Source organism: Asterias amurensis, chromosome 21 (assembly GCF_032118995.1).
Source record: "Asterias amurensis chromosome 21, ASM3211899v1".
In the NCBI taxonomy this organism is placed as follows: domain Eukaryota; kingdom Metazoa; phylum Echinodermata; class Asteroidea; order Forcipulatida; family Asteriidae; genus Asterias; species Asterias amurensis.
This window is the reverse complement of record NC_092668.1, coordinates 3,013,685-3,036,745: the sequence shown is the minus strand read 5'-3', so window position 1 is coordinate 3,036,745 and position 23,061 is coordinate 3,013,685. Positions and strand designations below refer to the sequence as shown.

The window sequence follows — 23,061 nt, the reverse complement described above, 5'->3', positions numbered from 1 at the left end:
TAAAGACACTGGACACTATTGGTAATTACTCAAAACAATTAATAGCATAAAAACTCACTTGTTAAAGATCAATGGAGAGCTGTTGATAGTATAAAACATTGTGAGAAAAGGCTCCCTCTGAAGTAACGTAGTTTTTGTGAAAAAAAAATAATTTCTTACTATAAAATATTTGAATTTGACTTTGTGTGACAAGGGAGTTTTTCATCTCGCAACTTTGACGACGAATTGAGCTCAAATTTTCACAGGTTTTTCATTTTATGCATGATTATGTTGAGATACACCAAGTGAGAAGACTGGTCTTTGACACTTACCAATAGTGTCCAGTGTCTTCAAAGGCACTGAACACCCCAAAGACCAGTATTCTCACTTAGTGTATCCCAACATAACGCATTAAATAATGAATGTTTAAAAATGTGGACTCTATTGCTCTTTAAAGTAGCAAAAGCATAATGACAGAAAAAACACCCTTGTTGCACAAATTTGTTTGTTTTCAGGTGTCTAAAAAAGGCTACAGGCCTGAAGTCTATGTATGACCACAACTTAGGGAATACGGCTTTTTATATTTCCACCAATAAATATCAAGATATAAACCACAAGATATTGACAAAAAAAAATGCGCAGGGTTTCGAGGAGTAAAATTTATTTAAATATTGCTGCTCAGTCACATGCACTTACGTTACATCCCGATATGTGGAGATTGTGCAGTAATTCACTGACAAGCAGGACAGGGAAAACGTTGGTCTTAAAGTTGACGCCTTGTGTTGTCACAATTATTATTAGATATCGAGAGAGAAAACAAATTTAAAGGCAGTGGGCACTATTGGTAATTGTCAAAGAATAGCCCTCACAGTTGGTGTATCTCAATATATGCATAAAATAACAAACCTGTGAAAATTTGAGCTCAAACGGTCATCGAAGTTGCGAGATAATATTGAAAGAAAAAGTACCTTGTCACACAAAGTAGTATTGTGCTTTCAGATGCTTGATTTCTAGACCTCAAATTCTAAATCTGAGGTCTCGAAACCAAATTCGTGGAAAATTACTTCTTTCTCGAAAACTATGGCACTTCATAGGGAGTCGTTTATCACAATTTTTGATACTACCAACCTCTCCCCATTAATCGTTACCAAGTAAGGTTTTATGCTAATAGTTATTTTGAGTAATTACCAATAGTGATCAGTGCCTTTAATCTGTTTCTTTGAATTTAAACTAAAGTTCCTTTCGGTTGGTAAGCAGTTTGCAACAGTTAATTCTATAAATATTTTCATAACAGCTAATTCTATATTTTCACATTATAAATAAAAAAGGAGACTGGAAAATTCTAAGTCAACTTTTTTTTACATTTTCTTTATTTGCCTTAAGAGCAAATCTGGAGTTGACTTTCTGTTTCTGAAAGATAACGTCATTTATTTTTCGACGAAATAGTTGACCATAATAAAATGACGTCAACACAACCTTCTCTTAAATCAAGCCCTTGTGATTACATATTATCTGTGTAATTTCAGAGTAACAACGCTTACAACTTGGAGAACACCCCGCCACAAGATTTACGTAAACTCCAGCAGTCACCATTGTGTGCGCATGTATTGTGTTTACAATGACGCCAGGCTCCCCCTCACACGACAAAGGGGGATTCACCCGATTTCCAGACCATAAAGAAACTCGCCACGTGTCATTATCGATCCTTCTTTTCATAAGAAAAGTCTTTCACCACTGCACCAAATAAGGATGTTTACATGTTTGTATTGTTATTTATGAAAAGTTGCCAAGTAAACAAACACACATAGTTCGTTATAAGTACTGACCATGCCGATGCCTTCCTCATTAGAACATAAAAATCCATCTAAGACACCCGGAGCTGTCTTCGACCAACAAATAAAACAAGTTTGCAAATTGAGTCTGCCGTTTTTCGCTAAACTTTCAAGATGTCGTTTTCTCGGCATTGGTTTGCGATGTGTGTATTGGTCCTGAGTATCGTTGGCGGTTCATTGACGCTTGATGACGGCAGAGCCAACGAGCTGGATGAGGATCCACAAATGATTCGATTAAAGGTAAATAATTGTTTTACTCAGTTTTAGTCAGTTTTAAGTACCTCTACGTACTTCAAATCCAGACGTGATGCCATTGACCTAGGAAATCTGACCCCGAAGCACGTTTAAAATTTAAGTAATGCCTTCCGCATGGTCACCGCATGCATGAAAAACTCCCGAAAAACTGTATGTTTAGAAAACGGTCCTACTAAAAGCCGACAACAAGCCGACAACGCCGACAACAAGTCCAGAGCGCCGCCAACACGTTTTAAATACCTCAAAAATGGCAAATAAACCATATACATTTTAGAACTATATGTGTTCTGTAATATAAACATAAAGTTAATGTAAAAACTTCACAAAAAGTGTGAATTTTTAACCAGAAAAAAACTTCACTTGCACGGAAAGCGGTCGGACGCCATCTTGGCTTAAAAACCGTGTTTGGACCAGACCATTATGATACGGGTAGATTTAGCACTTGTCAACAACAGAGGGCGGGCTTCATGTGAAGACCTTCACTGCAGTGTGCACAGTGCATGACGCCCGCCCTCTATTGCTAAGTCTGACTCACCCGCATCATAATGGACTGGTCCAAACACGATTTTAAGCCAAGATGGCGTCCGAACGTTCTCCGTGAACGTTAAGTTTTTTTTCTGGTTAAAAATTCACACTTTTCGTGAAGTTTTTCCATTAAATTTATGTTTATACTACAAAACACACATAGTTCTAAAATGTATATGGTTTATTTGCCATTTTTGAGGTATTTAAAACTTGTTGGCGGCGTGTTGGCGCCGCTCTGGACTTGTTGTCGGCGTTGTCGGCTTGTTGTCGGCTTTTAGTAGGACCCTTAGAAAACCACTCCGGCGTTTTCATACAGTATAATTTTCTGTAAGTTCAAAAGGTTCAGTTAAGGAAATTCGTCAGTTTCTCATGTGATTTATTCGTTTACTACTTGATGAACAAATGTTGTATTCATAACGAAAGTGTTTTGATAACTTGCGTTTTCCTTTCTCGAATACTCTCAATCTGGTTGCACTAAAAGCCGACGCCTGACGACAATCTTTTTCAACACGTCATTCATTACTATTTGACACAGTGTTAACTTATTCTGACCCTCTTGTTTCAAGATTTAAATGCAACATAATGATGTAAACCTTTAGTCAGTTTGAAATTTGAAGCTTGGTGTAGCATAGGCCAACATGGACCAGCTAATTTTTCTTGTTAGTTTTTTGTATCTCCCGAAAGTTGAATCTTTCATGTTTACTGTGTGGTTTGCATACTTGCAATAGAACTCCTAGAGATAAAGTACCATATTTACTGATACATTCATCATTTAGCAGATGTACAGATGTTTTTACGTGCACATATCTCTATTTTTGTTGGCACCCACTGGGCACACAAACCGCCCACCGTCGGCAGCCGCACCCATGTCTAGATGCTGAATAGGCTTTGACAAGAAGCTGGAAAGATGTACATGTAGGAATGTAGATGTACCTTCAACAATGAATTATCTAATCATATCAGTGATAAGTCCAAACTAAATCAAGGATAATTTGTCATTTTTCAAAAGAGCTATCTCGAAAGAAACGGCTACATGACGCAGTCCGTTTTGGGAACACCTGAAGATTACGACGCCACGCAGAACCTGGCCGAAGCAATTGCAGACCTGCAGAACATGCTTGGACTGGACCCTACTGGTAAGAAACAACTTTGAATCGCTGACATTCGTTCAAACGGCACATTCCCGGGTTAGAATTGACCCGGAATCCGTTGTGGGTCAGACCCATTTCTAGGTTACTATGACCCATAATCTTTGTTCAAATAACTCAGAAGTGAGTCAAACTTACACATGATTTGAGAGAACATCACATTTTTTTAAAACGCGCTTCCGGGTGAGCCTGACCTCAAAATGGATCAAAGCCATTTTAAAGTAAAGTTTACTTTCCACATTTTTGTCATGGTAGGGCATCTTGCTTTCTTTAAAACACCGGCACTTTCAAATGCAACAAAGAATAAGTGAGGAATGGAAATTGACGTAAAAAGGGAGAGGGGTACTGGAGGAATGGTTTTACCCAAGAGGTCACTGGAAAGACAAAATACATATTGGGAAGGGGGGCAAAGTAATTAATTAGTGAACGAAACAGACTGAAAACGGGAAATCTGCGTAAATGACAACAGATTTGTCCACTATGTTCCTTCATTATGCTCAGGTCAGTGTTTGAATTGTCTGGATTCACAGGCAACGTGTAAACGCATCTGCCAACATTTATTCATAACTTATGCCTTCTCACTCAGGTTAGCTGGATGAATGACAAAAACGTGTTCATCGTGTTCCTTCGTAGATGTTCAGACCAGGGTATAAGTGACCTGGAAGTGCCCATTCAGTGTGTCATCGCACATTTTATTTGCCAATATTTATTCGTAATTTCTATCTTTGTTTTTGTTTAGGTGAGGTTGATGAGATGTTGATGGCGGCCATTGATATGCCTCGATGTGGAATGCCAGACAACGTCCCGGAAGACTACCGCGTCTCTTCAGTCAAGTACGAATCACCAGAGCTTACGTACCGTATCGACAGCTTCACTCCAGACATGGCACAAGAAGATGTACGGATGATTATAAGGAGTGCTTTACAGGTGAGTGAAACATGTAAATATGTGTAAACGGTGTCAGGACACTTCGTACCTTGGACATTCGTACCTTCCTACAATACACTTCGTACCTTCTCACGAGTCACTTCGTACCTTCTCACGAGACACTTCCTACCTTCTCACGAGACACTTCCTACTTTCGTACTAAATCGGGACTTTGGCATCGGTCTGCATCCATACTACTCTTTCAGAGTGAAACACGGGTACTTTCAACTCGATTTAGAGTGAAGTTCGTTCCAACATCTCTCCAAAAGAGTTACAGACCGATTTTCCGAAATTATCCAGAAGTACACAACTATTTGCTGGCATGTTGTTATTGAAAAAACACTTTCAGGGCCTACCAATGTTATGACAATCAGTTTCTGGCGCATTAATTCTTTAAACAAAAATAATACAGTTACTACAATGAATGTCATTGTACATGTCCTAACTGATTTTTTCGTTGATGTATTTTAGTGTGTTTAACTAAAAAATCATGTCATTCAGCCTACTGTCTGTGAACAATTCTTATTTAAATTAATCAAATCAAAAACCAAGATATATTTTTATTTTTTAGGTATGGTCTGACGTCTCCCAGCTTACCTTCACCGAGGTATTCGGCCTGGCACGGGCAGACATAGCCATCTCATTCGCGGCAGGTCAACACGGGGACGTGGCCAGTTTTGACGGCCCAGGTGGCGTCCTGGCGCACGCCTTCTTGCCACGAAACAGTAACACACACTTTGACGAGGATGAAAGATGGACCATGGGAACACCTGCAGGTAGATTTTGTTTATTAAACCCAGCTTTCCATAAATCTAATTTCATGACAAACAGGTTACTTGTTTCCATGATAGCCCGAAAACTTTAAGGTTTAAGATTGAAATTCACTCAGACCAATCGATAGAGACTATAGACAACTACAGATGATTAAATTGTCCCCAAATTCAACCAATTTGTTCCTAAAGTTTAAAAGAAAGTAACGCAAATGTTATCTGACATTATTTCAATGATATTTGATAAAGCATACAATTTGAGATAATGCGTATAATGCATTGTAACACCATGTAAGCGCAGTTTCAACTCGCAATCTTTAATAAGAGCGAACTATAGTAAACAACAACTTTTGCAGATCGCGATCGATATCTAAACTAGGTAAATAAATCAAAAGAATATATGCAGTCAGTGGTAGTTCACATCATGCTCTGATGTACTCTGGAAGTTTTGGGTACCGAGTTTGGGAGCAGTTATATTACCTTTTTTTAAATGCGTTTCGTCCAATAACAAATAATGGTTTTCTTTCTTGTAGGAATAAACTTGTTTCAAGTCGCTGCTCACGAATTCGGCCACGCCCTTGGACTGTACCATTCGACTGACCTCTCAGCACTCATGTATCCTTACTACCGCGGGTACCAGGCTAATTTTCGTCTCGGTGAAGATGACATTGAAGGGATCCAGAGTCTTTATGGAGGTGATTATTAATGATGACTTGCCCCTCAGCGAGATTCCTTAAGAGATTACGAAGTTTGGTGTTTTTCACACCTTTTTACATAGAGGTGTATAGGTTCATGCAAGCCCCATTAATTATTTTCCTATTCCCTTTTTCGTAATTTCCTGCATGCAGGTTGCACCATATCTGCCTTGAAAAGGTACGATTCAATTCAAGCGCTAACGGTGCAACGAGTGCCATAATTTTTGTTTTAAGAAAGTGTTCGGGATGTATTTACCCCATGTGTATGTTTGCGAATTTTTTTTGCTAATGTGAATGGCTAAAAAGCGCCCAATCCGAAAGCTACTTGCTCATTTTGTTCATTCGAATGTTCGTTTAAATGTTTAAATTAATCACATAACTCAAATGTTGTTATTTTATTCTCATTTTAGTGAAGCAGACACCTGGTGGTGGTGGCAACGGCGGCGGGGACGATGGTGGTAAGTTGCTATATTGTTTATAAGATCTTAACATTTAAATGCTTTCTCCAGAAGACGATCAGAGCATACTGATCGAAACGTCAAGTTGAAACCAACGGTTATTTTCAGAACCACCCCAACTCATTTAGAGATCATCATTTATACATGGTGTTACCGCACACCTTTCTACATATCCACAATGCACAGTTTAAAATCCAACTTATTTAAAAACTTCAGATCTGAAGCCTTTTTGGTTTTTCTTTCATTTTTCTCTCATGAAATTCGAAGACCAATAAAGAGCATTTTGGTATTTTTGACACCCAAAGTAAATGTTCTAAGTCACATATTGAATATCTATGGAATCGTTTCAAATCTGCTGTCCAGTGATGCTATTTATTACGTTTATCCTCCCTACTGCAATTATGTTTGCTTTACTCCATAGTTGCATTTGTCGTGATACTTCTTATACAAGTGAATTGGATTTTAAACAATCGTACCTGTACTTTATTCCTCAGTGACAACACAAGGCACACTAACGACTCAAGGTGCACTGACAACATCAGGAGCAGTGACTACACAAGGCGCAGTGACAACGAAAGAAGCAGTTACAACACAATCCGCAATGACGACCCTGGGAGCTGTGACGACCCAAACTCCGCAGACTCCGACCAGCCAACCGCCACCTCCATCCGGAGCCTGCCGTAGAAACGGTACTTTTGACGCCGTGGTCAACACGAATGATGGCCGCACGTTCGGTTTTATCGGTGAGTAGCGGTTAACGTTTAACGTTTTTTTTTAGGTTTTGGGTTGATGATGTGATGACCTGACCCCGGTTAAGGTTGTCTTGGACAGACCCATTTATTGGTATGGACCATGCGGACCCTTTTCCCACTCCACTTCGATGTGAAATTTGCATCGGTGATAAAGCATATTCATTTTCTTTGTTCATTTTGAATAACTAAAGTTTTTGTTTTCCAATTGGTAGGTGCATTCGTCTGGCGTCTAGACGTCTACCCACGAACTTACTCAAGAATCAGAGCCACCTGGCCAAGTCTACCCAACAACATCAAATCTGCGATCACGGAGGGAAACACCACTTATATAATAAAGGTAAGCCATGACGTCACTTTGTAGCTTTTGACCAAACGAAGATCTGGGACATCTTGGAGTTTTTGGGTGACTCAAAGGCCCTTTTCGAAACCACGGCTTCACCTTTAGATTCGGCTTCAGACTCCGCCCTCTTGTCTGAAGCCTGAAGGAGTAAATTACAGCCACCCTTTTTAAAGTTCAGATGAGACTCAAGGAAGCGAGACAAGGGATTGATCATGCCATCAGAGTGATCTCATTCTTAGCTCTTTCCTTTCCAAACCTAGAACCCCGCATTCTAGAATTTTACATCGCATGGACAAGTACCAGTGCCCCATCAGTGAATTATTACATCAACGAGATGACCAATTGCTGCTCACCATATAAAGCCGAACGCGATTGTCTGCCATTTGTCGAGACTGACTTTAACATTTGTTTTATCATGTTTGATTTCAGGGATGCTATGCCTGGCAGTACGAGAATCAAGTCTACATGGGTCGAGTACACGTCAGGACCAAGTGGCCAGCACTCCCCTGCAATATCGCTGCAGGTTACGTCTCACTAGACAGCTACACCTACTTCTACAAAGGTGAATATTTCCCACAATTTACTGACGTTATTAGTAACTTTTCCAACGGGCGATTTTGGAACGCTGAGTATGTGCCCAGTACTGAGACCAATTGTTTTTACCCTGTAAGTCTGCTGCCTGCCACCTTGTACCCCACAAGTTAACCTTTAATTATGGACGGTTTTGACATGGCGCGTATTGCGGTCTCTTTAAAATAAGGGGACTCAACTTACACTCGATTGAATTTTTGAAACCCCTTCTCACATCTTTGCTATACTTTCTGTTCTTACTCTTGATTGATTTGTATGCTTCTTTATGCGTTGATGTGGAGTTGAAACTAATGCGAATTTGAAATGAAAGCAATGTTTTTGCCGAGTGGTTAGCTGTAGCTACACTAAACATTCGTGAGCGGGAAAAATGATTAGCAGATTCACGATTGATTCGAAGATGAGTAAATAAGACCCTTTCAATCTCTGTTTGAGATTGTTATAATGCATATTCATCATAACTTGCGTGATGGACAATGAGCGGTGACACTCTGAAAGCTAACACCAGTACCAAGACTATCTATTTTGTTCGCTTTAATTCATTATACATATCTATTTCTTCTTCACCAGGTCAATTTGTTTACCGTTACCGAGGCAACAGCTTCATGTTCCGGCGAAGAATCCGCTCGCTGAACTACGGGGGTCTGCCAAGCCGCAACTTTCGGGTGACTGCCATCAACCCCAACCTCAACGAAGACGGACAGGTCGTCAGTGCTTTCGTCTTCTCGGGGAACATCTACTACCTCTTCGACGACGCCGAGAAGCGGTTCGTTTACCCCGAGGACTACCCTAGACATGTGGCGGATTACATTCTGCCCGCGTGCGGTAATTTATGATGATTTCAGACATTTTAATTGATTTGTAAAGATTGGATTTACCCGTTTTTTTTTGCCAGTTTAAATTTTAAGTTAATGATAAGTGCGTTTTTTTACAAACTGCAGCTGTGGAGGCAAATGTTAAGGCTGGACCTATAGGTTGTCTAAAACTGATGAAAATGCAAATAATTATTTCTAATTTTGTAATTGTAAATGTCATTCTCCTTTTTAAGTTAATTAAGGCATTACCTCCGAGACATAAAAATAATTTCCAATAGGCGGCAAATGACGCATTATTGGGTGCCATGGTAGCAAGGCAGGTCCTTGAGTTTTAACTGTATACATCCAATCGCAGTGAATTATTTTGTATTTCATGTCCATTGAAATGGACTTATTTCAAATTTTAAGAATCATTTCAAATTTTCCCTTACAAACAAAGCGAGATACATCTAAGTTACTGACTTGCGTCTTCTGGTAATTTTGTATTAAACTCACTGCCATTTTTGTTGTTATTATACAACTTTTAAGTGTACTTATTATTTTAATTTATTTTGCTAATGTTTGTATTGATGATTTTGTATAATTTAAGGTTTTTGCCAGTAAGAACGTTTTATCCTAACGTTTTCGTAAGTCTTACTTCCTGGAGAAGATCAATAAAACACTGATTTTTGTTATAAAAGAAAGAATGTTTCACTCCATTTCATTGTGTCTACATATCTTAGTTATTTCATGCCTTATTTGTACCTTTAAAGGCAGTGGACACTAGTGGTAATCACTCGTTCTTGGTGATGAGTAATGGTGAATGTTTTTTCTTTCATTACTATCTCGCAACTTCGATGACCGATTGAGCTCAAATTTTCACGGGTTTGTTATTTTATGCATATGTTGAGATACACCAACTGTGAAGGCTAGTCTTTGACAATTACCAATAGTGGCCACTGCCTTTATTTAAGACAATATCTGCGCGTATATACTGCGGACATTGGCTTTGGTTAAAGATTAATTACGCGGTTTCACAGTGCCCAATTGCGCTAAAAGCTGTAAAGGAGAAAAAGAATGTTTTCTAAGTTGACAAAACAGCTATCTCACAGCGTGTGTTTGTGCGGCCATTTGGTAAGTTGAACAAACAGCATCGCGTGAGCGTTCAATAAAAAAAACCTCAAACGTGTATTTCATATTCAACGCGCGTGCAGAATGACGCGCTTGTCATCTTGCGGTCCCGTGGCGTTTGTGCATAGACCTTTTCGCAAATACTGGGGCGCGCGCGTAAAGCTTGGAATTAGGTGCATTGTGGTCTAGCTGGTAGCAAAATTTGATTCATATCTATCCCACAATGCACCTCATTCAACAGTCTGCGCTTGCGCATTGGTATTTGCGATAAGGTCTATGGTTAAGACTAGTCTTATCTCGAGTGAGGGCGAGTTACTCGTCCCATGCTCGTCCTAACGTAGGACTAGCCATACGTTTTTAATACATGTACATGTACATTGTACAATGTATCTCCCATATGACTAGTCCTGCATGCAGCTATATAAGAGCAAGTTCGAGTGAGGCACTTTAGTCGACCATTGGTTGATTTTTCCTGGTACCCCAGATGTGTTGAATGCATAGGTATCCATGGAACATTGACCAGTGGTTGACAAATGGTCGCCACCATGCGCTCAAAAACACAGGAACGTCACCGTCGCATGAAGACGGCCTCTAGGGACTACTCTCTAAATGTAAGAGTACAAAACACCACTCTTTACTTTTCGAGCTGTCCCTTATATTCTCTTCAAAAAGAGTGGTGGTTATTTCACTCTTTTAGAGAGGTTTCACTCCAGGACAGGGTGAAAAAAAAACACTGAAAAAGATGCAAACTTAAATCTAAAAGAGTGGAAGACCACTCGAAAAAGAGTTGTCCTTCATATGTCTCTTCAAAGAGTGCTTAAACTTGGTTTGTCTAAGCTTTCCAATGTAAAAGGGCATATTGTGGCCCTATTTCCAGGGGCCAAATGGTGTGACCGAGGGTAGTGTCACGGGTCAGAATTTGATCTGGTTCCCGTGCGTGGTCATTGTGGCTTCTACCCATCCGGGTCAGTGTGGCCAGGAATAATTGTATGCGCATTTATTGATGGCTTTAGTTTAAGAGTAGGGCAGTAGCAAAAAACTAGAGGCTTAGAGCATTGCGGACAGCATGCAAGAGAAACATTAATAAATATTAAAAAACGGCCACCCCCGCCCCGGGATTTTTTTTTTTTTTTTTTTTTTTTTTTGTACATGTTCATGTACATGTCCACACAAAAAGAGGAAGAGAAGTGCTAACGTCAGAAAATATGTTATTCGACTTTGTTTTTTTAATTAACACATTTCTTTTTTTACATCTAAGTACATTATAATAATACAATAACTACCAAGTGCTTTTAGTAACAAAATTAAAAACCAGATATATATCAAGCACACGAATAAATATACAGGTACAGCCACGACATTTAAGTTGGCAATTTAAAAAGCTGAAGTACACGATAATACGATACATATTAAAGGTGAGGTTTGCGGTAGCACCATCTCTTTTAAATGGTGTTGGTTCTGCGGGAAGAACTGATGGTTGACAACTCTTATACGTTTTCTACTGAAGACGATCAATGCATACTAATCGAAACGTAGAGTTATCAACCACCTATGTTTCTCAGAAACGTTGAGATGTCAGTGGCCACCTATTTTTCTAACACAGTGCGCTACTTCAAAGATCACCTGATTTTGTTAATGGCGTGGACCGTCAATATACATAAAGTTACATTTAAGTAGACTTGATTCAGGTCCCATTCTCGTGTGAGAGGTCCCCAAGCTATTACCTCAACTTACTATGAAACAACCCCGTAGCATACAGTACAGTGCGCGCTCGCCGTCAAAATGTGGTCCCGCATGCGGAACAGGTTTTGGAATGCAGAGCATCACAAAACAGTAGTTTCATGGGGATGGCACGGGATTGGGACTTGAGTCAAGTCTACATTTAAGTGGCTCGCTGACTTTTGTATCATTTAAAAAAATATATATACGACTATGGGCATAACAAAAGCCAAGTCTTCTTTGGTATCTGTGATGACAATTTTTGCCTCTTTCAAGAAAATCTGAGGGAGATCAGTAAAAAATCCTGCAACTATGAAAACCCTAACAAGTCATATACATGTACAAGAATATTAATTTAACTCCAATCCATTGAACACAATACATGTACCATGGTCAGCATTAAAAAGACTGCTAAAAGTCATAAATGAAATAATTTTAAATCAATAAAAGTGCAAACATATACTGGTAAACTTGGTGTTTGGCTCGTTAAAAATATTATATTAACGTAAAAATAATAAAAACTAATACTCTTTAAGACATAAAAGCCACACTGGTCTGGTATCGAAAAGTTTTTGAAAGGTAAATTTGTGGGAACCAATTAAACAATTCAAATTGAACCAACTAATGAGGAAGTTAAATTGCCGCCAAGTTTGAATGAGCTGTATGGATGGGTATGCTTGCGTATTGCTTCGGACAGTACAACAAACTGCACAATGGTTTTCGAAACTAAGTAGGTTAAGCTTCGAAAAGTAACAAGTGTTTACGAATTTACATTGAGGACATGTTTACATACCTAGCAATGACACTAATACTTAGACACGAAAATGAAAAACAGTGACGTCATCACAGCGACGACACTAGGCGCAATACAAGTCACACCATTGTCATCGTTGTCGTTGGTCGACGGTGTCGCCTGCAAGGTGTTTGTACATCCCTGCCAGTTGGTTGCAACGTCACGCGGGTACCCGGCGTCAACGTCAAAGTTTCTGTCGTTAAAGCGGTAGTAGTCTCCGCTCGAGGTCAGGAAATAGGTTCGCGAGTTGATCCACTGTGTGGCGGCGCTAACTTGATTGCCGGGGATGTTCCAGACGCTGAGGGGACGCGGGTAACCGGTGTCGACACGGCTTGAGAAGCGGTAGTATTCGTCACCTGTAAGAGAAACATGTCAAAAGTGTTATAATAAAACAATAAAAATATTTTATTCATTTACAAAATGTATTATAGTGCAATTTCTTATATAATTTTGTTCAAATGTGCTGAATTTTTTTTAAGTATTCATGAAAATACATGAAAGTACACTAGAAAACAGTGATGATGAAATAAATTGCATTACTTTGGGTGCCGCCAGTTGCATAATTTATTATCTGAGTGAGAACTACCTCTTTCTCAAAAGAAAAACTACGTTACTCCAGAGGGAGCCGTTTCTCACAATGTTTTATACTATCAAAAGCTCTCCATTGCTCGTTTCCAAGTAAGTTTTTTCTTATGCTTAAATATTTGAGTAACTAGCAATAGTGTCCACTACCTTTAAGTTCAATATTGGTCCTTTGTTAAACCAAGGTTTGGAATGTTTAGAACATATATAACATTATATGTAGAACAAAAGCTTTTGTAATAAACAGATACATTTTGGTAAAATAAAAGTACCTTTGATGAAATAAATTCTGCCGTTTCCACTCCACACAAACGCAGCATCCAGATCGTCTGGTAGCCCGACCCAATTGTCCCCAATGTCACGTGGGTACCCTGCATCAGCTGCTTCATTGTTGAAACGCCAGTACTGACTCCCCTATACAATCAACAACAATAATTATATTCTTTATCCCTAACGCAAATTTAACATCTATTAGTGATAATAATTGCAATGAGTAATGATTGGTATATTTTTCAAGAGCATATTATTTATTACGCCATAGCGTTGTGTGAGTTTCCTTTTGTAATTATAACATATTAATAAAAAGATATTTATAAAGCACCAAATTGCCATAGTGGCCTCAAAGCGTTAATTACAAAGATACAAAAGGTTAGTTGGACTTGAAACTTTGCATGGTGGAAAAACAATGTTTAGAAAGTTTTGCGGGAACACCATGTACCGTTGTAATCTCTGAATGAGTTGGGGTTGTTCTGAAACAGTTGGTTTAAAAAAGTATGTACCAAGTTACATTATTACAATACAAAGAGGTTTCAGAAGTAAAACATTTAAAAGGCAATGGGCCATATTTTTGACCGCGTGAGGGCGCTCTCAATCACTTCCGGGGTTATATTCATTCATACCCAAACCATTTATTAAAGACTGGAACACATTACCACCACAGACATCTAATCCATCACGGACAATAAGACTTTTAAAGGAGCCGTTATAATCCACCTCTAACGCAAATTGAAACTATAGAGCAACAAAAGTGACAGAACGCCTATTGATTTGTGCAGGGCGAATCGCGTATACCCCCGGAAGTGATAAAAATACTATTTATAGCGCCCTCGCGCGATCAAAAATAAGGCGCATTACAAAATGTGCAGGTTCAAGGCAGTTTTAACAAATCTGGACCAGCCAGTGAAAATTCAATTCAATTCTAAATTCAATACAATTATTATTCTAAATTAACAGTTAGAAGAAACATAATTCAACTCAATTATATGCAAATATTGCCTTACAAAATTGGTATTCTATTGTATTATCCATAATCTCTTAACTCCACTCTTTGTTCTAATTATTAAAATACAACACTTAATATGTTGGGACATGTTGATAGACAAAAGTCTTGCTGTCACACTGTCCCCCAAAAGTTTTTCGCTATATCCCAACACTTACCTTGAAAAAATAAGTCCTCTGATTTCTTGGGTAGTACAGTGCAGCATCGAGATCACTGGGCAGACCGGCAAAGGTTGAAGCAATGGACTTAGGGAACCCATCTGCAATGGCGTTAGCGCCTTGCTCAACCTTCCATACGTCAGATCCTTAAAGAGAAACCAGCAATTCAATTAACATAACATTTATTTCCATATTGGTGAAACAAGGGAGAATAATAAACAAATTAAGGGCAACTTGTTTCAGTCAAAGACAGTCAAGAGCATGTCTAGATTTTGTTTAATGAAAATGAATATGAGTTTGTTGTGTGTATGTAATGGAAACGGAGCAAACCAATAGGGGGGGATTACAGGAGCTAGAGGGGCTTGTACAAATACAAAACGAAATGATAGCAAAAACACAATGCTAGCAAAAAACATCCATCTTACTTCAATACACTGTATGTGGTATCGAAAAGTTTTTGAATGGTAATACTTCAGAAAAAAAAATTCCTCCCTAAAATTTTGACAAGCCATACAGTGAATCGTGTACACATTTTTTTCTGACAGTGATAGCGCATTCTTTTAACAGTAAACACATCAAAATCAAATTTTGACTGATAAACAAATGTTGGGGGATGTCATCAGCGAATCGTGAAACATCTCAAAATGGAATAGGATAGTCAGTGTTTACTTCACCTACCTTCAAAGATGTAAGTACTTCTATCCTGGGTTGTGGCTACAGCATCAACGTTGCCGCTGCATCCTCCTGCGCTTGGTGTGACTGGGTTGGGTGGCATAGTTGCGTCTGGAATCCCGGAGTTGACACCTGCACGGATCAATTTGAAGAGGAAAATAAATATCTTAGAATAAACCCAGAAAGTATATGTATACTTGTTTACCTATTGTTTGTTGTATGTAATTCGCCAACCAAACAAGGCCTGAAGGCCACTTCATGGTCTGGACTACAGTTTTTTTTATTTATAAAATGTGCCGTTGCCACCTTCTCCTATAGGGCTGAAACAGGGTTACCCCCTTTACAGTCCATTAAGGATGTTTTGGGTATCATCAATATTTTTGGATAAACTTCAAAATGTGTCAGTGAAGACTCTCTCAGGACTAGAACGACGAAAAGCCGTCTATAAAGTAAAAGAAATCTCACCGTAATGGGCTTGAATGCCGGCAACATCGTCAGAATGGAGTTCAAAGTCCGGAACATATCCACGGTAGAAGGGCGCCATCAACGCCGCTTCGATGTTGGAATGCCCGAGACCCAAGCTGTGACCGAACTCGTGGGCAGCTACTTGGAAAAGGTTGATTCCTGGAAACAAAATATAAATAGTTCAATCAGATTCAAACTCCTTAAAAATTCACTTGAAAAAAAGAAGAAAAAATTGCACGAATGGGTGAATGTGTAAGCATTGGTCAAGTTCGAGCGAGGGACTAAAAAAGTCGACCATTTGGGCGATTTTGCCTGGTACCCGAGTGTGTGCGTAGGTAACCATGGGACATTGTCGCTACTTGTTAAGCTCCAATCTTTAGTCTTAGAGAAAGACTCCGCTAGGTTCAAACATCTGGCCGTTTCTACATTAACCTACAGGCACATTTTGTTTGGTATGAGCAGTTTGAAACAGGTAACTGTTACCTAATAAGTATTGAAGCCATCTGTCTCCAACAGAGTGCATCTTGTTCCATAAACCTATATGAATTTCTCTCTTTATAACGGTAAGCCTACCTTGAAATGTGTTAATGGTCCATGTCTCAGCTTCGTCAAAGTGGGCGTCTCCATTCTCAGGGAAGTACGCATGCGCAAGGACACCGCTGGCGCCATCGAAGGGATTGCCGTCGTTATGGTTACCACTGTTGAACGTAATGATGATGTCGGCAGCAGTGGTGCCAAAGACACGCGTGAAGGTAAGTGGAGTGACGTCAGACCAGACCTGAGTTTAAACACAAACAAGATTGAAAGTTATGTTATATGCTTACAAATTAAATGATGAGTCGAGAGCATCGTAAAGGATTGTTTCAACAAAGTTTGAAAAGGCCACCCAGAGTTAATTTCGAAGTAATCAAACATGAGACATTTTGTTAAAACTGGACACCTTTGAAAACTGTCGAAAACCAGTCTTTTCACTTGGTGTATCTCAATATGTGCATCAAATAACAAACCTGCGAAAATTTAAACCCAATTATTGGTCTCCAAAGTTGCGACAAAATAATGAAAGAAAAAAAGCACGCTTGTTGCACAAGCTGTGTGCTTTCAGATGCTTGAATTCGAGACGTCCCAAAATTCTCCCATTTGTGTTGCCAACATTATCAAGACTAAAGCACTCTGACCACCTGGTGCAGTCATCTTGAATTTTACCGTTGATATCTATGTACCGGTAATCAAACCGAGGCTGGAAGAACAAAATAGTCTGGTTCCTATTTGCAAAATGATTATTAGCACTCATTATTGCTATTCGATACAAGGAACATGACCAAGATGGAGACAAGCATGATACAGGTCTATAGAAAGGTGAGCGAGCGGTAACACCGTATGACTATCTCTAAATGAGTTAGGGGTGGTTCTGAAAAGAACCGTTGGTTTCAACTCAACGTTTCGATCAGTATGCTCCGATCGTCTTCTGGGGAAACCTGACCGACTCACCTTAAAAGCTGCGGCCATAGTGTCGTCCACGTCATCGGGGTTTGCAATGTCTGGAGTTCGGCTGTCTATCCGGTAGGTTAGGTCCAACCTTGACCACCTCGATCCCAACGAGTATCTCTTCTTTCTCTTGGCGTCGAGGGAGTGGCCCATGTTGTCTGGCATACCACAACGTGGCATGTTCATCTTCGCCATTGTTGCTGCATCAAGCTCACCTGAGAAAAAGGATGACAGATTTATTAATTATTCACCAAGTTCCAAACCAGATCATGAATTACTTTTTATGCAAATAAATCAAGTAGTGAAAGTTTACCCAATCACAATGAATGTCCAATGCATGTTCCCCATAGTGATTCAAAAATTACAACAAATCAAATCAATGACAGGGTACACTTTTTGTCGAGACCATAATTAAATAATGCATAAATAAACTATTTAACAACAAGGTTCATTATTGTTCAAAAGTTAGGCCAACAAAAAGTGTGGAAAACACTTACCTGCAAAATCGTTTGTGTTTTGCTTTAAATGTGATCTCTGATTTCTGTTTTCTTAAAGATGCATTTGGCAGTAGCCAAAGATCATATCAAAATAAATCTTGGGGCTCAATATTAATAAAACTCTAGGCAACCAAGAAAACGTCAACAATTGAAAAAGTTTTTGCCTAATTAAAACCAAAGGAATTCGTTTGAAATTTCACAATGCTAATTTCACATGTTTATCTGATCTGTTTTTCCCAACCCGTTATTGACTGTAAGCTGTAGTCGCAAGCTAGACTGGTGAGAAAGATTTCCCAATAAAACAGACCCCGGCCCCCCTTTAAGATATGCCATATCTTTTGTCCAGATGTAATCTGACAGATCAAAATGTTTCCTGCTAAAAAAACGTAAGGCAACCAAAGATAACCATACTGATGGACGCGTTCGACGACCGTTTAAAAAAATCAATCGATACCATTGGAAAACCCCAAAATAACAACACAAACAAACCTAGAAATACCAGTGACTATTTTGTTTTATGTGAATGCTAATGCTTATTGTTGCCCCGTGAATACACGCAGCGAGTTATATTCGTTGGCATTTCCACCCCATAACAATCCACCCCATGAGTCTGTTCAATTCAACAATGGACTTCTATATTGACATTTTGCAAAGTTAGCCACCTGGGGGCCTTTACCGCTTACATAACAATATCTAAGAAGCTTCCTTTTTCCTGTTTCCTTCTTATTCACGCAAACAATATTGTTAGAGTACTTTCTACTTCCTTTAACGGATCTTACGTAACTGAATGGCCGGCCTAACCCCGTACCAGGCCTGTATGCTTCGTTTCTGAAAGGGCAAGGTCACCAATGCATTTTCTCCTTGGTAAAGGGCACCCTATGATGAAATTGTAAAATTCTACTGACGCATTTTAAGGGCACGGGGGCACGGGGAGGCAATCGCCTTCGTTGCCTCCGTGAAGTACCAGGCAGTACAACTGTAATGAACCGTAGCATTTGTGGATATCTGGCGTTTCAGATCTTTCAACATTTGCATCTCGCAATCCTGGAGATTTTGTACACTGACCAAGGATAACATAACAATGGAGATATCAATGAACATGTAAGCTACTGTGATATCTTCAACTTTCTTTGCGGTAACACCATAAGAGTTGGGGTTCAGCTACACCACCAAGGAATTAACAAAGTTTGGTCGAATAAAGAGGCTCGTTTTGGCACTTTAAAAGCAAAAAGAAAAAAAGTAGGGCATCTACTGCAGGTGATAATGCAAACTGAAAAACTATACTCACAAGTAACTGTTAGATTAGCCATGTCTTGGAAGTCACAGATGGCTTTATGCAAATCTGCTTCTGTGTTTACTGAGCCATCCGATGAGGGCTGCCTAACCATGTACCCATATAAGTTGAGATACATCTGCAAGAAACATACATAGGGAAAATAATAATCATCATCATAGTAGTGTATGCAGGTGAATGAAAATGTAAAATTTGGAATTTAGAAGACATAAACTTTTCGGTTTCCAAACGAGCCACCAAGCCTCGACTTCATGCATACCCTTTTCTTATAGGCGGCACTGGGCGTGTTCAATGATCTAATGTATGTGGACATTGTGGCGAACAATTGTCTGGAAGGCCGCTGCCAGTGTAAAATTACCCTGCCATGAAAAGCCCATGAATCAGTGGAATGTAAATGGTTATATTTTTGTTGTAAACGAAGATTATACATAGTCTCTAAGTTTACAGGTTTAATCAGGGGTTTCAATTAATAACAACTTTAAGCTGGAATGACGAACTGAGCCATTTTGAGCCGACTTGACGAACTGAGCATTCTTAGCATTCTAAACACGGTTGTACTCCGTGAACGAACTACTTAACTAGCTCTAACATTCCTTTTCTACGTGCTCTTCTCTAACTTCACACACAAGTGCAATTTATTTTAAGGGGCCTCAAGACGAGGAAATGAAAAATGGGACTCAACAAAACACTTGACTGGGAGGGTTGCCCCACCCTTTTAGGAAAAACCACAAACCTAGAAATTCAATTGAAACCCGGAAATAAAACGACAAGCTTGTTTCCCATTTTGTTCTTTTACCTGTCTTTGTTTTGGCTAGAGGGATAAGAAGATGCATACAATTTGTTTTTAATCCCCTAAGATTGACAGATGGGTCCAAATCTATGACCTTTTGTGTAGTGGCTACAAGATAATGTAGGATGTGGGCGGACATTCTCTGGGCGTGCCATTAACGACAATACCAGTGCACATAGATATGACTATCGGTTATGACTATTTTGTGCTTTGTGATCGGATGATTATGAAATCAAATCAAATCAAACCAACTGTTACTATTTTGTTGGGAGCAAGGAGCCATTATGACGATTGCGTGATTGTTCGACTTTAAAATATTAATTTGTAAAAACAAATTGGCGGAAGAATGTTGTCCTCGGCGAAAAATTAAGAAAAATTACATTCACATATTCAAACAAATTTTTTAATTCATTATGTATTAATAATTTTTATCTCCACGAACATTAAATTATTGAGGAATACACATTTTAATGAAGGTACGAAGTGACTCGGATGAGGGTACGAAGTGACTCAGCTGATAGTCACTTCGTACCCCGCCCACGGTACGAAGTGACCAATTTAGCTAGGTACGAAGTGTCCCGAAGGTACGAGGTGTCCAGGGTACGAAGTGGCAAAGGTACGAAGTTATTCTAAGGTTTTTAAATGATTATAAAAGCTTTCTCGAACGTGGTTTTCATTTCACAATAACAAAAGAATGGTTCCAACGTGAGCAATAAAGAAAACAAATAAACAATGGTGTTCTAAACTAATCTGAAACCTTTAAGATAGTTTATTTATTTAACAGTTAACCTACTTTAAGACCTGAACGCCTTTACATATCATGTTATAGCACATTCAGTAGTCGTTGTGCTTACATGGGTATTGCATGAGCTGTTAATTCGAAATGAGGATTTTTTCTCCTGAAATTTAGGAATATTTTTTTCAAAAACTCTTTAGTTAAGAAAGAGAAGACTATATTTATTGGCCGGAAATAGATTTAGAGTTTTTTATTGTCCATATCATGAATATACAGAAGTTTTGTTTCCATTGGCACATAATAATAAAACAATTATTAGTTAAAAACAAAAAGTAACATGGTAAACGAAAATTAACACGTTGATAAACATTGGTATACACAGAATATCCGGCCCCAAAATACTGTTTTTCCCTAATTGTTTCTAGCTTTTTCTTACCATGGCTGCTGCGTCCGAGTCGACGACCACTGGTGCCGAATGAACCACCGCGACCACACCAATCAGCAACGCCGATAAAAGAAGCGTTTTCCCCGTCATCCTTCTGCTTGTTTACACGAACTCACTGCCGGAGTTTTGCACAACAATCCCGCCTTGCAAATGTTTTTTTATTTTAAGTTGAGAGTCTAGGTGTTTATTAAGGTGACTACAATGTCTTGACCAAGAGGGGTCTCGATGGGGTTTATATACCACCTTGAGCGGAACCTGATTCGTCACAAACCTGATGACGTATTTACATTATCTGACCATTTCCTGTCCCTACTTTCACGTTATTGGCTGAATCTCAAATGATTCCGGCCAATGGGATACCCCCTTATCGCATTTGCTGTGACGGTGCATTTTACATTGGGGGTAACATTCCCCAAATTTGGGCAAGAGGTTTGGGTCTCTCACCTGAGGTCTGGGTATCTCACCAATGACGCACTCTGAGGTACTGTGGAAATGAAGAGGCTGAATAGTGCATGTTACGTAATGATCACCTGTACAATGCAGTGAATGCACTGTTGGAACCACGCGAAACCTATCGCTGGAGTGTTTTCTATAATAGTGCGTTGGGGAACACAAAAGATTATTTGTTACAATGTTACAACACCCATGCTCTAATTCCTACTCTACACAATATGAGTGACGTATGACGGTGACTATAGATGGTTCAACGTGGATGTGTAACAATGTAGTTCACAAAATCAAGTAAGAAGGTTTACGTCATGTCAGAAGAACAATATGTATTTCTACTACCCCCCCCCCCCCCCCACCCCAATTCAGCAGAAAAGCACAAGGCAAATAGATTTGGCATTACATGAGCTGACATACGGGATTATTATATTTTATAGTTTTATGGTTATTATAAAATCAGTGCAAAACAACTGAATCTAAATCTTTAAATATGGGCACAATTCATAAATAAAAAAATACTGCCCAAAACGTTTCTTGCAGAAATGATTAGGATACCAGTCACAAATTGTACAAGTGACATGGTATTGTTGTGGTAACTGGTTTTGCAGCTTAGCTGCTTTTTGTTCCAAGACCATTGGTGTTGCGCGGTCACACACAACCAACGTTCTGATCTACGCACGGCAAAAACTGTACACGGTAAATGAACGTTAGCGGGCGCTCTTTTCCCCTGATTTCTGTATCTCACCAAAAGATCCACAGACACAATACAAAGAGCGCTGTTCGTTCATTACAATCGTGTTTGCCCCCTAAAACTTTTGTCTATAACGATCCGCACTGAAGATGCTGTTCACTCAAAAGGTTATACTGCTGCTCAAATTTAAAAGGCATTATGTTCTATTCCATTCTTTTTGCCTAAGAATGCACCACAGAGCATCGCATCTAGAATGCAAAATTTTCCCTGGTCTTTAGGTGGGCCCGGACCCGGGCCCCAGGCCGTACTTCGCGTTCAGCTTTAAAGTAGGCTCTATCTTTAATAGATGTGCCACACCCACCCCCCCCCCCCCACCTTTGAAGGTGGATTGACGCCCCTGCCGCCATAGGGGAATTTGTCCCCCCCCCCCCCCCGTTGATTAGACCGAATATTAAATGATTTTGGTACTTGATGTAACACTAAAAAAACAATGTCCACAGATTTACATTAAACTTTGTGAAGATAACTTTAGTAGAAAGCTTATCTTAAAATATTATTTGCTGAGGTGCTGTAGTTTTTGAAAAACGAGTAAAACAGTGTCATAAAAATACCGTTAACATGCTTAAATAATTGTTCGTGACTTGCTTTACGCATTTCTCAAAAACTACAGCTCCTCAGCAAAATAATATTTTAAGGGAAGCTTTCTACCATCAACTTCAAACTGTGTGAGTTTAATGTAAAACTGTGTGAGTTTAATGTAAATCTATGGACATTGTGTTTTTTGTGTCAAAGAAAGTACACAGACCCTTTAAAG

General features: G+C 39.2%; 2 protein-coding genes across 2 annotated transcripts; one reads left to right on the top strand and one right to left on the bottom strand.

Moving 5' to 3' along the window:
* Positions 1-1,683: 1,683 nt before the first annotated feature.
* On the top strand, positions 1,684-9,728 carry LOC139953039 (50 kDa hatching enzyme-like). The gene is made up of 10 exons (XM_071952435.1): positions 1,684-2,051; positions 3,601-3,727; positions 4,479-4,666; positions 5,238-5,442; positions 5,970-6,131; positions 6,542-6,589; positions 7,084-7,332; positions 7,554-7,678; positions 8,111-8,243; positions 8,840-9,728. Exons 1-10 carry the CDS (start codon positions 1,926-1,928, stop codon positions 9,103-9,105), a joined length of 1,629 nt encoding a protein of 542 aa, XP_071808536.1. The 5' UTR covers positions 1,684-1,925; the 3' UTR covers positions 9,106-9,728.
* Positions 9,729-11,398: 1,670 nt separating this feature from the next.
* Positions 11,399-21,478, bottom strand: LOC139953219 (matrix metalloproteinase-19-like). The gene is made up of 9 exons (XM_071952678.1): positions 21,101-21,478; positions 19,133-19,256; positions 17,351-17,562; positions 16,436-16,640; positions 15,863-16,021; positions 15,404-15,529; positions 14,726-14,871; positions 13,561-13,702; positions 11,399-13,062 (listed from the first exon to the last, which is right to left on the bottom strand). The coding sequence occupies exons 1-9, from the start codon at positions 21,197-21,199 to the stop codon at positions 12,719-12,721; spliced, it is 1,557 nt and encodes a 518-aa protein (XP_071808779.1). The 5' UTR covers positions 21,200-21,478; the 3' UTR covers positions 11,399-12,718.
* Positions 21,479-23,061: the final 1,583 nt, after the last annotated feature.